The following is a 15,413-nucleotide window of genomic DNA, read 5'->3' as shown; positions in this document are numbered from 1 at the left end:
AAGGACACCTGTCAATAAATCAGATTACAACCTCTCCACCAAGGGACCGACCAGAGACAGGTCTTGTGATCATGGTGGAACCAGATTGTAGACCAGCACAAGGCTGGAATAGAAGACAAGACCACCAGCAAGCAGCTTGGTGAGAGAGAGGGCGATTCACTGCATCGAGAGGAGGATAAGGGGGCCATGTATGTATTTTTTTTCGTGTACATTTCTGGATGTTTTTTTTATTTTTTATATTCTGTCTCTCACTGTTAAAATAAAGCTACCATAAAAAAGTATAGACTGTTCATTTCTTTGTAAGTGGGTAGACTAACAAAATCGGCAGGGGATCAAATACTTATTTCCTTCACTGTATATATATATATATACAGTGAAGGAAATAAGACACTGGAATGGCTGCAATACATGTACAAGTAGATATAAAGATTTAAGACAAATTTGGAGTGACCTCTTTATTTCTTCCAAGCTTTATATGAAAATGATTTCAGCTGCTGTTGTTATTGTCTCTTTATGGGCCTGTTAGGTCGTCGCTCAGGAAGAGACGCGTTGATACATATTTTCATAATTCTAAAACAATCATATTTTTCTACAATTTTACTAAAATACAGTAGATCTCACTACTAGTGTGTCTGTGTGCATGTAGGCTACATGTGTGAGGATCCATATGTAATTAGATTATACCTTTTTTAGCTTCTGACTCCTGACAAGGTTCTGATCCCGGAGCGCTACCTGGATGTGGAGGACAACACTCCTCTGAGCCCCGAGGAGCAGAAGGAGAAGCAGAAGAAACTGGAGCGGATCAAGACCCTCATCGCTAAATCAAAGTGGGTTTCACTCCAACATCAGTCATATCTTGCTGGTTTTCTGACATGTTCCTAAACATAATATACCCACAGCTCAAATAAAGCAGGATCTCCGTCTTCATGTCTCTGTAAAGTGCATCAAAAAATACGTTACCTATTGCAACGTGTGGCTATTAACGTGTATTCAATTGTAATTGGTTTAATTGAGAACCAAGAAGTGTCTTGCTTAGGACTCATTTTAGCTTGCTTACAAAAAAGATCCGACAGAACTGTTGAGGTATAAATGTAAATGACATAGAATACACAAGTTCCTAACACAGTATGCAGATGATGGTTTATCATCACCATGACCAACAAAAACTCCATTATTTACCTTTTTCCTCTGTGTCACTTTTCATCCACCGCATGCAGTCTGCAGAACATGGTTCCTCTGCTGGACGGGCCGGCAGAGGGTGGAGCTGCAGTGAGCTCCAAGCAGCAGCTGCAGGAGCAGGAGAAGCGCATCGAGATCTCCTGCGCTCTGGCTGCTGAGGCATCCCGCCGAAGCCGCCTCCTCTCCGGTGAGGACCCCCTCCACATACCACTGGAGTCTCGTTGCCAGCTCTGTGATCCCAGACATTTTGAGTACCCCAAAGTTTTATGTCAGAAATGTAAAGTAAGGATCCCGAGCACATACTAACTCCCGGATGCTAACAATGTGCAAAAGTAGCATAAGTTGTGCTTATTCAATTAGATTGCAATATAAGCTACGCAAATAATAGTTAAAAAAACGTGGCCCCTTTCTGGTTAAAACTGCCATTTTGGATCCTGAAATGTCAAAAATGTATTGAACATCCACAATAACCTCCAAACCACTCCAAAATTGTCCAAATGGGCTAAGCTATCTTTTACCTATTGTCTTCATATGTTATAATGCAAAGTAATGCTAATTAATGCAACTTATGCTAATTGTGCAAACTGCCCAAGTTAGAATGGCAGTTTCTGGGGATCGAACTATAGGCCTACATTTCTAACATAAACTTTTGGGTACTCAATATTTCCGGGTTCACATTGAGCTGCAAACGACGTCTAACTACACACCCCTCACACTGCCTCGTGCACTTTCTGCATACTGTATACTTCCATTACTACTCACATCTGAAAACTACTGCTCATCTATAGAAAAGATGCTCAGTATTCCACGTTGACATCATGCATGTCAGTGTATGGGCTTATATCCAGCTAAACAACTGTATTTGTATTAAAAGAACACTGTTTTTTGTTGTTGTTAAGAACTGTATCATGGTTCGTTCAGACCACACTTTTAAAATGTGTGTTTTTCTAATGGAGATCTGATCGATCGAGCTAAGCTAACATGTAGCTGCTCCGTCCACACTCACAACAACAACAACAACGCTGTCGCACACAGACAGAAATAAAGCAGAGACTGTATTCACCATGCCATAGACAGTCTGTGGTTTGTACATGTATAACTTTTCTCCACTTTCTGAACAGATATGAGGAGCTGTGAGCTCTGTGAGCTCTGTGTGCTAACAGCTAACAGCTGACATTTTTGGTTTTCTGATTCAACATCAGTGACGGCAGGCAGAGATCCTCACTGCCGACTGATTGCGTCATTCGCGCTGCCGGAGCAAATTTGTGTCTACCCGCATCTATACATTGACTTTATGTGTAATCGCAACGCGCCTAAAAATCACATAGCGGCCGGTGTGAACGCAGCATTACTGTGTAATTTAAATTCAAATGTATTTGTGACAAATCGAAGTTGGTTAACGTGGTCAGGGAAAAGGAAGTTTAGGGCCCTCTGCTGGAAATGCTTCCTCTGCAATCCGACCCTGGATAAGCGATAAAACCATAGGTGTCATATTCGCCGGAGAGACTGCGAACATGTCCTCTATACTTTTTAAAATGACCAATTTGGTCCCCATCACTTTATAAAAGTATAACTTATAACTGTTCTGAAAAATAGCTAACAAATGTCATAAACAAGACTACTAAAATGTTGACATGTTATACCCCTTTCCCACCAAGCCAGTTCCAGTCATAGCTCTGTGCGTGTGCTCTTCTGCTTCCAAACTGGTATTTCTTTTTAGCCCCAGTAGTTTTCCCACCACATTTTACCGGTGTATGTTTCATTATGATTTTACTTGGAATAGTCGGACATGGCAACCTGTGTAGCCCATGTATTGATTCCATCTGAAAACTGCTATAATACAAAAGGAAGGAAAACGTCTCCCTATTCACAATGTTCAATATCAGTGAACAGAGGGTCATTAAAGTAAGGTAAAATAAACAGAATCACACCAAGCTCTACAGCTTGTTACAACTTTTATTCGCCGTACTGCAGTGGAAACAGGAAGAACCACTGCTTAATCAGGCACTAGCCCCCAAGTGCCACTAACCATTTTGGTGGGAAAGAAGCATCAGTAAACCTTTAATAGAAAATGTAAAACAAACACTGCTCCCGCTTTGCAGTGCAGGGCACAGACTCTGCACTTAAGTGATTAAAACAATTCTCCTTACTCTTCTGATTCTAAAATGACCCAAACACATGCAGCTCTGTTGTTTGTAAATGTTGTCTTTTTGCTTTATTTTCTTGTCAGAGTACCAGAATGCGTAGTTGACATGTTAAAAGAAATCGGAATGCACCGGCCCCCTTCTCCTCTCCCTCACTGTACCTCTCTCTTTGATTGGTTCACTCCTTTTTTTGTTTCCACTTATCCTGTGTGTTCACTCCTCCCACCTCCCTCCATCTCATTCCAGCACAGTGCGCCCCCAGTCCCCCCACCTCCCCGACCAGCCTGGCCCACCCCCCTTCCTCTGCTGACTTCCCTAATTCCGCCCACACCATGAAGGCGTGAGTCATACAAGGTGAGTCTCTGATCCGACAGACCCCCCCCCCGCGCACGCTTGCTACCTTCTCTGAGACTTCTTCTGCATGTTTCTCCTCATGTAATCTACTGGAGTTTATGATTGCACATCATGTTGAACCCATATAGTTTTAGTTAAAGTGATTACACATCAAAGAGGCTGATGACCTGTTTTGTTTCCAATTGGTCCATTCAGCAAAACTTTGTAACGTCATTTAATGGATATAACATTAATAATGTGTTTTATTTAAAGACACTTAGCTGACTAAGAATTCATAAAAACCTAATTCAAACAACACACTTATATCTTGCACTTGAAATGGAGCTTGAATGTTGGTCTGTCTGAGCAGCTTCCACACATGAGAGTAGGAATGGACTTCAGAGACCTGACTTGTGAGTTAGCATTGAAGCAGCGAGCTAGCTATCTATCCAGCTCAATACTATTCAAGAAACTCTGCGGCAAAGATGTCAGCTGACACAAAGATTAAGGAATTAGTGAAACTGTAAACCAGGGGTGTCTAAACTACAGCCCAGGAGCCAGTTTGAATCAGCCCTTCAGCAAATTCTAAAATTTTAATGGAATATGGCCCACACCTGAAGCTTGTGGTTGTCTTATATTGTACTTCTTAAAATCTTCTTCAAACCAATTCAGTCGATTCAAGTTGAGAACATTTTCTAACAGATCTTAGTTTATAAAATATAACTTATTTACATAACAAGCTTGAAATATACCCTTCATATTTCCTCTGATTATAAGCAATCTGAGGCTCCTGTTTTAAGGAATGAGCTTCCTACAATAAACAGTAAACCCCACAGAGAGCTGTGAAGAGGGCTGTTTTTTTTCTTAAAGCATATAGAAGTATAAAGTATAATTGACCCGCATTTGATTTATTTTGCTGACTTATACATGAAGTTATGAGGCAACATACCTCACCACTAGTAAGGGGCCCAGACCATCGTATGTTTTTTGTACTGTGAAAAGAGTTTGGACCCCCCTGCTGTAAACACAATCCAGACATGGCACACTGTTATTGACAACCAGACTGACGAGCCCACTAAATGAATAGTCAACGCAACATGCTTTAGAAGTGGTTCTGAAAATGGCTCACAAATCCTATTACCATGAAATGTGCCAGTTCATTTCAATCAGAGCAAATCAGATTTGTATTTTTCTAACTGTGTCTTTGCTCTGCTTCCTGCTGTCTGTAGCTCAAGCCCTGGCTGCTGTCAAGTTTGATGGAGCATCTTTCTGAGGACTGCACACCTAAACTGAGCTACCACAAAAGCAGGGAAAGCTGTCAGGAGGAGAGAGAGCTAATGCAAAGCTGAGAGGAAGCTGATGAACTGTGGAAGGCTCCAGGCCCCTCTCCAGCCTCAAGGTGTAAAATATTGCTAAATAATTGTGCTCAGGACAATATTTTTCAAAGTAGAGATTACGGATGACTCTGTTGGTAATGAGATATTTTACACTCATAAGGACAACATGTCAGTACTACTGTTCAGTGTTGATCAGTTTACAAGAGAAAACTGCACATGAGAGGCCCCCTGAGGAGGAACCAGGACAGACCTGCAGAGATAAATGAGTCCAGGTAGAGGCCAGGTAACCGGGACTGAGGTTGACCAGTAGTAGAGGCTTTGAGCCTGCTGTTCATTATCTTCTAATCTCCATATCAACCTGGGAAACACACACCAGGTCTAGTGGCACAGAGAGGAGTGGTACTAGTGACTGAGTGCCTTCCCCTACACAAACACACTGACACTCAGAGAAGCCTCTCATCCTTTGTAAAAAGCTAAAAACTCACTGTGATGCCTGTTTTATCTAGACCTCAAACACACACACACACACACACACACACACACACACACACACACACACACACACACACACACACACACACACACACACACACACACACACACACACACACACACACACACACACACACTGCTGTCATTTAAACTGATGTGCAAACATTAACATTACATACACTTGATTGGGTCAGACCAACTGTCTCCTGGAATGCTTTAATGCATCAGAGCGGAGGATGAACATCAACACATCAAGCATGAAATGTCTAAAGACGACACCTCGTCCAACATCAGACTCAGAGTCTAGACACTGAAACTATACATTTTCCAACCTGGTAGCCCCTTACTCATGTACTGGTAGAAGTGACAGTGTTTGACACACAGAAAGCGTGATATAGGCTGAACCCTTCTTCATGAAAGAGTCCTCTCGCAGCCTGCCATCGCTGCAGGGCCATTGATCGAGGGGGGCTGTTTCTTGGTCACATTACATTTAGTGGTACTTTCGTCAAGGATGAACGTTAAGGTAGTGTGCACAGCGAGGCTGGGAAACAATCCCCTTGCTCTGTGCACTATTTATCCATTGTTAGTGTGGAAGCAAGTCCGATAGTAAAGATAACATCCTTAGCTTATTTAAGTTGAATTTTGGTTGGTCTGTCTTCTGTGCATAGTGGAGTTTACACATCTACTGTTGTATGTCTTCCCTAGTGTTGTGGGTCACACATTTTGATAAACAGCCCACCACCAGCAGTGGATTACATTCTTAGGGAAACCATATGAACTTTTAAAATAGCTTTTTCAAAAACATAAAACGGCAGGCTGTGACACATCTTCTCCCCTAGATGTAGGCAACATCTGACCCTCAAAGGAGGGACAGGACCTGCTCTATCACCAGGTTTCATATGAGGCCAGAAGCCTTTTCCTTATAGAACATTTGCCTTCAGGATACCTTCAACATGTGGTCATGGCACTATGGTTTATAACTTCAGTTTTGACAGAGATGTATACGACCTCTCTCCCCTACAGACACTGATGGTTACACAAAGAGAACGTGTAATCTGATGAGAACATGGGCTCTTGTGTTGAACACTGTCACAGCTGTGCTCCACACTGACCTCTACCCTGTAACCTGCTCTACATGAACACAGTAGTTCTGACCTGTGCTGGCACGAAATATTGGGAAGACCTTTGTGATGAAATTCCCTGGGCCTTCACATAGTGCTCAAGAAATTCCCAAACGCTTGTCTGCAGGAGTGTAGGTAAAGTATGTTGCTTAGAAATGGTACCATGTATGTGGAAAGTAAAAAATAGAAATGACCTTAGAAGAGTAACTGCTAGTGCTAGCAAGCACTTGTCTGTGTTGAGAAGAGTGAGCGGGTGATGCAGACACTGTCCTGTAACATATCCCAACAACATGTCATCCAGTCATGCAGTGCCATAAACTACACTACACTACAAATCGACTGGTGACTACACTACGTGTGCTTTGTATTATTCTTCAATGGGTCATAGAGAAAGGCCCTAAAACATTTTTTAAAAGCTCTTCATTCAAATGTTACAACTCTTCAGTTTGGGCCATGCCTCGTTATTAAACTTCCTCCAGGTTGGAAGACTTTGACCACACACACAATCACACACACCTGTCTTTTTGATGTGTATGTTATTTATGCTATTTTGGCCCTTACACACTTCAAGGTTCAAGTAACCTGCCTTTGTATAAAGCTATTCTTATTGTTGTTGTACTCCGAGACAGAGACAATATGGCAAAGAAATTTAAAAAATACTTTTACGCTGAAACCATTAAAAGCACTACGCAAAAAACGAAACACGGATTTATGAGAACACTTCTATTTTTTCTTGTTTTATGTTTTTTAGAAAGGGAATGCATTCAAAAGAGGCAGTTCATATTTTTTTAGACGCATGAATATTCAATGACAAGTTGACAGGTTACATTTTTACACTTAATTACGTTTTACATTTTTCACAAAAAAGACTTTATTTTATTGCTCTGGAGGAAATGTTTTAAGGAACATAGATATTTTTGGATAAATTAGAATCTGATGTGTTGAGAAATGACAGCCAAAAGGTGGTGACCAATATTTGATACTAACTGTAGCATTTGTGGATTCAGAAAAAAAAGAATATAAACACGTACATTACTTTAATGTATGCAATATTTTTGATTTCAGTTACAGCATATCCTACTATCACGTATAACCATTGCTATTTTGCTGGAAAATAGACTCTGCTTGAACTATGCAAATGATTAAAAAATGATAGACTCATAATCTGCTTGCTTCAGAAAATAAATGCAATAAAGTGAATGTATACAAATAATGTGTATCTCCACATGCTTCTGGATTTATCAAAGTATTTTGTATGATAAAAGATGTCTGGCTGGCTGGAATGAAACATGTACTGCTCTGAGTTTACCCCCCCCCCCGTTGATGCTGACGTTCACTGCCATGAAGACGACTGAGGTCCCTGTCCAGCCGCGTGTTTCCAATACCCTGAGGATATTCTACAGTCTGTGTTTTATCAAGCTGTATTTCTGAATGAATAAAGTGCAAACTAAAGGCCGACTGAATTTTTCCACTGACACTTGGGGCGTCAAACTCATATTAGTTCAGGGGCCACATGCAGCCCAAGTTGATCTAAAGTGGGCCGGACCAGTCAAATCACAGCATCATAAGCTACACATTTTTTTTACAAAACATTATGAACAATCTGATACTTCTCAAGAAAAACAAGTGCATTTCCAACAGTTTTACGCCTCAGTTTATCATTTACACCTTACAGATCACAGTGTGTCTACAAAAACATTTAGTGAATAATATAGTATTTTACTTTTTGATCAAAACAACTTCAAAATCTGAAGACACGCCACAATGCAAACTAAATGAGGCTATTAAGAAAGAAAGTTAAGTGATCCCCCTGCCTTTTAAATAAAATGTATACATAAAATAGACATAAATGTTGTGGCAATGCTTGAACAAAAGGGTTCAACCAAACCCAATGGCAGGCCGGTGTTGGCCCCCGGGCCATATGTTTGACACCCCTGATGTAGAGGAACAAATCAATAGTCAGTTATGTTTTTTAAAGACGGCACATACCACCATAATGTACACATTGTCATACAGAATTTTTATCAAGATGTTTAAACATCTATCAGGAATACTTAAGTTGATATTTAAAATGAACTTCTCTCTGAATGCAGGAGAAAGTTGTCACTATCACCAATGATTCTTACCAGACAATAAGTATAAGTTGTGATACACAGGAATTATCCACCTATAGTGCTATCATTAATTTCAAATATTGCAAGAACACAAAATGACATGAATACAGCATGAAATGTTTCAGTTGCTGAGGAGCTTATCTAATCCTTTTTAATACCAAACAAAAACTGAAGCGACCACCACACATTGTAAAATATTCTGCATCATTTTAGTCAAAAAAATGTCTATCAAAATGAAGTGCTCTGATAAAGTCCACACAACAGACTGCAACCCTCCTGTGCTGCCATCTAGTGGCTCACCCGTCACAGTAAAACAGTTTTTTTGGGGGGTGGGGGGCTTAGTCTCCCTTATATACTTCTTTACCCTCTGATTAGGAGTGATGTATTTATGTAGCTTGCGGTCATGTGTCTGTCGGGGCTGTTTACACAGTTCTTGCAATCCACAGATAGAAGAGAGAAGATAAGGGGAGAAATAGAAATGGAGAAGGGAGATGGAATATAACTGCAAACAGCTGTTTCAGGAAGAAAATCGATATCCATTATACATTTAAACATAAATTGGTTACATTCATGAGTATTATTGTATGAATATCAACTTTAAGAACAAGGTTTACAACGCCCCTCCATCGCTTCACTCCTGGACCTGGATGAATGGATGGAGAATGGTGAGAGCAGTGGCGGCTGGCCAATAGAGGGCGCTAGGGTGCCGCCCCACCACTCACCTCTCACCACATTTCCTTGAATTGGTGACGTATTTCCGCCCTGGGCGCAGGAATCTTTGCCCATAGACTCTCGTTAAAAGTTGTACATGCGCAGTAGCTCCTCTTCAATACAAGAGATAGGACGATGTTGGGGCGCACCTCTCCTGCGCCCCGAGCTGAATGCAGCTGGATTTGGCGGCGGGGCTGACGTCACAGCCTTCTGTCATAAAGTATGTGTATTGTCCATGTTATATATGATATATATTATTTAAATATATAGATATAGAGATATATCGAGAGATAGATAGAGAGATAGATAGAGAGATATTTATTATATATGTATATTGGCCCTCTGTATAGTAATATAGCACATCTGTATATTTGTTCATACTATATCTGTTTATACTATGCCAATTATTCCCACCTCTTTATACTGCCCTTATCTTTACATAATCACTCTTAACTGCATATACTGTACATATATATCGCACTTGTTTCTCTTTGCACTTCTATCTATCTATCTATAATGTTGTTTTTGTTGTTTTCATTTATGTAAATACACTCCTTTGATACCTTAGTACATGTATGCATGCTTTTTTTTAATATATATACATTTTGGAGTTATAGCCCCCCTGGAGAAAACTCCACCAGCCGCCACTGGGTGAGAGGAATAATTCACTCAAATATTCAAACCTTGCAGTTCGGACTTTCTAAAAGGTTTTCAAAACACAAAATAAAGTATTAATCCATTAACTGTGTGATGATGATATTGCTTAGGAAACTGACCCTTCACCTGGGAGCCTTCAGGATCACGACGTGTGCCGGCTCCGGTTAATGTTCAACCCACACTGACAACATCAGTGCACAAAGGTCACGCTGCGAACGGGAAGGGATTCATTTGTTTCTGAAAGGCACAGAGAAACTCAGCTGGTTCCACAAGGACGGGGGGACATTAGTGTTAACCATGGTGGCCATCACAGAGTTACAGAGTAAGTTTTTCCAGATTTGCTCTCTTTAAAGTGTCAGGGTGGAGCTTTGATCCTGTTGTGCTTTTTAATCTCAAGGTGAACATTTTCGGTTTTATCACTTCCTCTTATCTATGAGCGTCACATAATCGCTCAGAAGTAAGGACAACGAAATATGAGTGATGGGATCTTAATGTTCCCAATAGCTTCACTTTGGAATGCTTATAAAGATCTAAGGGCGAGAGAAAAGCTCACTACGAACAGGATGGCTCAGAATATGTGATTACATTCCCTTTTTGAAAATAAACGTAACCAAATGCATTTAATTTGTTTTACACATTGTACTAACAATAGATTCCCAGTTTTCAGAACAACATATTTCTATTTATTTTGTGGTGCGTGTTCCAGCTGTCAATCAGCTGTGTGCACACTGGCTCCATAGTTCCAAATAAATGTTAGTGTTTTTCTTCATACCTTTTTACGTGCAACGCATCCCGTCCTAGAGCACAGTATAATAATTATTACAGAACATCTTTGAGCTGGTTTTTTTTTGCAATAAGGGACGTCTTTGTTTGCCTCTGAGGGTTTTGATTAATTAGATTATGTTTGTTGTTCTGTTTTGGTTGTTAAGCACTTCTAACTGTTAACAGTTGTCCCTATGTGCTTTAAGACACACTCTGTCTGCAGCGACGAGTATTCCCATGCTGAAGCAATCCTCTCTATGACTCAGGTTAGCTTCTCTTTACCATCAAGAGCATCTTACCAGCTGCAGCACAGTATGTAAGGAAGCCAGGCAGGGGAGGGCATCACTGCTACTCCCCAGAGGGTGTCCAGCACAAGTCCTCATGGTCACCGTTCAGCCTAGCCCTGTGGGGCCTCCTCCCCTCTGGGAGCCACTGTATCAGCAGGTTTGGACTTAGAAGAACTTAATATAATAATAACTTGGATTTATAAAGCGCCTTTCAGGAAACCCAAGGACAATAGGACAAGGGGCCGTGGGGGGGGACAAAAAGGAAAACAAACAAGAAGATTAAAACAGAACTAAACAAAGGCTGGTCACAGAGATGTATAGATATATATATAGAGAGAGACAAACTCAATGTTTGGTTTATTTTGAAGATATCAATATAGTCAGCGGCCCTGATTTCAAGGGGGAGGACGTTCCAGAGGGAGGGGGCTGCCACACTGAAAGCTCTGTTGCGTAAGGTTTTCAGTTTGGTGCCTGGGATGGAGAACAGACCTGTATCAGAGGGAGGGGGTGCAGGTGTGCAGGTGAAAATAAAACTGTTGCTGGTTGGTGCGTTCTGACCTAATGTGGCTGTGCAACATTAGATCCATGGACCTGATGCTTATGTACAAATTATTGGCTCATTATAAGTTAACAAAAACACAACTGTAGTAAATATCAATCATACTTGTATATAATTCATAATGAAGGAAACACTACACATGTGCCCTTAAAGTGCCATTCAAGAGTTTTCCTGCACACAGAGTTTAAGGAGAACTGAGACTACTGAAACACAGACTAACATCTGGTTGGTTGTTGTTGGCAAAAACACAAAAGAATTCCAATCAGGTAACATGTAACATGTTACCTGATTGGAATTCTTGTAACAATGGCCATTTAGACTATTAACCCATCCATCCCAAAATGTTAAATAGGAACATTTATAATACCGTTTTTGTACTAACCATTCTTGCTTTTTTACTCATTGTGTCTGTCCTCCAGAGATTGGCATTGGTGTGATGGGATTCGGTTTATTCTTCCTGCTCTTTGGTGTGCTGCTGTATTTTGACTCGGTCTTGCTGGCCTTTGGGAATGTGAGTAGTTTTTCATGTCACACACACACACACACACACACACACACCAGTGTAAATATCACACCGACACTGACTCATTTTAACATTCAGAGACAATAGTTAGTTAGTTACCTAGCTTATCAGACTTTGAATCAACCATTCATTGAAATAGATTATTGCAGCTTTAATATGTAAAGAAACCTTTGACTAAATGTACTGAAATTATAAGTGCAATACAGTATTTCCATTTTAATTATAGAGGACTATAAATATAACATTAAAATAATATTCTATTCAACTACTGTACTAAAGTTCCATCAAAACTCTTCCCACAGACAGCGTCAGGTGAAGCCTACTGAAGCTATTCCACTATCAACCTGCCCCTGTTTTAGTCTCTGTGAAACATACCAGCTCTTTTTTTTTGTAAAATAACCAGGGTAATACTCTGACCAAACCTCGAAACAGCTAGATCCGTCTATAGAAAGAACACAAATAGTAGGATAAAATATAATGTGTTGAGTATTTCTTTTTTGTATTTGAATGACTCCTTAGATTCTGTTTCTGACCGGTCTGGCTCTCATCATCGGCTTCAGGAGGACAGCTCAGTTCTTCTTCCAGAGACAGAAGTTCCGGGGTTCTTTCTTCTTCCTGGGAGGCGTGTCTCTGGTGCTGTGCCGTTGGGCAATCATTGGAATGCTGGTGGAGAGTTACGGCTTTGTGCTTTTATTTAGGTAAGACAAGGAAGCCCAAGAAAACCTTTTTTTCAAACTAAAATATTAATATTAATAATGATAATAATAACATTGCAATAAATAACTACATGTGTGTAATTGGTCTGAATGCTAACATGTTGGGGTCTGCTGTGTGTGCTTGGTCTACCTCAGTTTGATGGATTGATTTCTGTATTATGTTTTTTGGGGGGAAATGTTTATTGATGCACCCTGGCGAGAGGTGAACATAGACAGTTTTTTCTTTCTCATCACACTCTTTTGTTTTCCTATGTAGATCCTTCTTCCCCATGGCACTGGGGTTCCTGCTGTCAGCTGTGAATATCCCCTTCCTCAGTGCAGTACGTGTTGCTATTTGCTCAGTAAATCCACCTAAAAGGCTTTTAACATGTTTTTGTTAGAAATACCTCAGCAATGTCACCACAGGATGTTAACAGTGTCTTAATGAACTCTCGTGTTTTCCTGTCAGTATTTCTCCAGCAGCCCCTCCATGGTGTGATCAGAACATGGAGCAGCAGGGTGGGGGGGGGGAGTCTTCAGACTGATGGGACAGCACTGAGAGGCAGAGGGGGAAGGCTGATGAGTAACAGTACAGGAGGTTTTCCATCTCCATCGTTTATCATTTTATTTAAGCTTGTTTATATTGTGTTGTTGTTTTGTTTCATTGAGACAAATAAATATTCCCATATTGTCTGACAATTTCACTTACTGTACAATACCAGATACAGGGATCAATATTCTACAAGCTCCAAAGTAGAGAACCAGTAAAAATAGCTTCAATAACAAATGAATGAATATGCCTACTAAACATGTCCTGAAATAAGAACATGAGGCAACTCATATATATTAATAAAGGTACATCAAATCAATATCTAAGGCAATTAATATGTTTATATATTAAAGTGGATTTATTGTATGTAAAAAAAAATGTATTTATTTCAGAAAACTTCCATTTCTTATGCCACATTTTAATAACAGCTTCTTATGTTCAGACTCATGTGGCATAGCATTCCCATGACACTGTCCTCAGACTAACACATTTAAAATGTCATTTTTTTCCTAAAGATTCAATTAAAACACGAGTGTATTGCAGCTGTCATTTATTTTGAGTAATATTATAATATTGTAATTAATATGTCAATCAGTCATGTGGAAGCATTGTTATAAAGTTCCTTACACCTAGACAGGATCCACAAGAACAGGTGTGGTTATTAGAAGAACCTGTGTTCAGCGTAACTTATACCAAACCCATTTTACATTACAATGGAGTCAAAACTTGAAATAGTGGGCTACAGTTTGAGAATAACTTATTAATGATCAAGTAGAATAATAATAATACATACTTTATTAATTAAATTCAGGGTTCCATTCTGGGGTTATTTATGCATTACAAACATAGTTGATATTCAATGATGGGCAAGTCACTTCCAAAATGTAATAAAGTACATATGACTTATTGCTGTCTTTTTAAAGTAATAAGTTACATTACATTATTACTGTCTGAACTGTAATGCGTTACACTACTTTGAGTTACTTTCACCATAATAACCTCTAAAGTATGGCTTTAAATGCTGAAATGTAGTTTATTGCAGCTCATTAATTAAAGCTATCTATGGCAGTATGCTGAAATTAAACTCACGCTCCGTTTAAGTGGGCTGAATAATATGTGATACCGGTAACATTACGTCTCTGTGTGTTATTAATAACATGTTAGTGGAGCCTCTGCACGGCCCTGTGACCTGCTGTATATGAACGAGTCTCTATTCAACGTTAGCTCACCTTGTCATTGGTGTGTTAACGGGGATTTGGATGACAAGCTTTCTAAAAGCCGGCGATTCCACAGAGGACAGAGGCTGCAGATCTTCAACACTCTGCCACGAGTCTCTGAACTTCTCGGGGTTCAAGCAGCAGACCCAGAGAAAGTTACCTTCTGTTGCTTCGGCCTGCGCGCACTCCTGTCTGTTTCTTTTCTCTGAGCCTGCAGCTCTGCATTGTGAGCCTGCAGCTCTGCATTGTGAGCCTGCAGCTCTGCATTGTGAATCTGTTTCTGCAACCCTCTTAACCAATAGTAAACAGGCTTACTGAGTTACTATTCTACCGGCACAATTATTTTTCTGGTGTCGGAATGTCTCTTGATGTTTGTGATTTCTTAAAAACAAAACACATCATTTCAGGTTAAAATGTGTTGTAACTGCGTTACTGAGAATTGTAACGGGTATTATATTACCCAAATTTCAGAAGTAATGCGTTATATTACTGCGTTACAGCAAAAAGTAATACATTACTGTAACCCCGCTACTTTTGTAACGCGTTACACCCAACTCTGTTAATATACACGTGCACACACAGGACCACATGTGATGATGGAGGGGTGGCAGAGCGAAGAGGCTGTCAGTCTGTTCGGCGCCGTAGCAGGTGGGGTTTTGGGAGCCTTGCTTAAGGGCACCTCGCCAGGAGGGGAACTGGCACCTGTCCAGACAGCAGTCCACACTCGTATTT

At 40.3% G+C, this 15,413-nt stretch overlaps 2 protein-coding genes across 11 annotated transcripts in view; both read left to right on the top strand.

The window, feature by feature from the left end:
* Positions 1-8,058, top strand: part of plekha6 (pleckstrin homology domain containing, family A member 6) — a 134,296-nt gene extending 126,238 nt beyond the window's left edge. For 8 of the 10 annotated variants that reach the window (XM_063910094.1, XM_063910095.1, XM_063910091.1 and 5 more), the window contains 4 exons: positions 694-827; positions 1,218-1,366; positions 3,570-3,677; positions 4,886-8,058. In XM_063910094.1, coding sequence (XP_063766164.1) covers positions 694-827; positions 1,218-1,366; positions 3,570-3,667 — 381 coding nt within the window. In that variant the 3' untranslated portion in view covers positions 3,668-3,677; positions 4,886-8,058. The remainder of the gene's footprint in view (positions 1-693; positions 828-1,217; positions 1,367-3,569; positions 3,678-4,885) is intronic. The other 2 variants (XM_063910092.1, XM_063910093.1) reach the window with 2 other exon arrangements.
* A 2,140-nt stretch (positions 8,059-10,198) lies between these two features.
* On the top strand, positions 10,199-14,370 carry golt1a (golgi transport 1A). Its single transcript, XM_063911442.1, has 5 exons — positions 10,199-10,410; positions 12,116-12,207; positions 12,739-12,917; positions 13,192-13,255; positions 13,384-14,370. The coding sequence occupies exons 1-5, from the start codon at positions 10,386-10,388 to the stop codon at positions 13,411-13,413; spliced, it is 390 nt and encodes a 129-aa protein (XP_063767512.1). The 5' UTR covers positions 10,199-10,385; the 3' UTR covers positions 13,414-14,370.
* Positions 14,371-15,413: the final 1,043 nt, after the last annotated feature.

The sequence above is a fragment of the Eleginops maclovinus genome, chromosome 20, assembly GCF_036324505.1.
Source record: "Eleginops maclovinus isolate JMC-PN-2008 ecotype Puerto Natales chromosome 20, JC_Emac_rtc_rv5, whole genome shotgun sequence".
Classification (NCBI taxonomy): Eukaryota; Metazoa; Chordata; class Actinopteri; order Perciformes; family Eleginopidae; genus Eleginops; species Eleginops maclovinus.
This window is presented reverse-complemented; position numbering and strand designations above follow the sequence as displayed.

Bases quoted from the DNA above. Each gene is read 5' to 3' on its own strand.
- golt1a (XM_063911442.1), top strand. From the start codon at position 10,386: ATGGTGGCCATCACAGAGTTACAGA. The intron at 10,411-12,115 runs GTAAGTTTTTCC...TCTGTCCTCCAG, and splicing joins GGCCATCACAGAGTTACAGA to AGATTGGCATTGGTGTGATG. The intron at 12,918-13,191 runs GTAAGACAAGGA...TTTCCTATGTAG, and splicing joins GGCTTTGTGCTTTTATTTAG to ATCCTTCTTCCCCATGGCAC.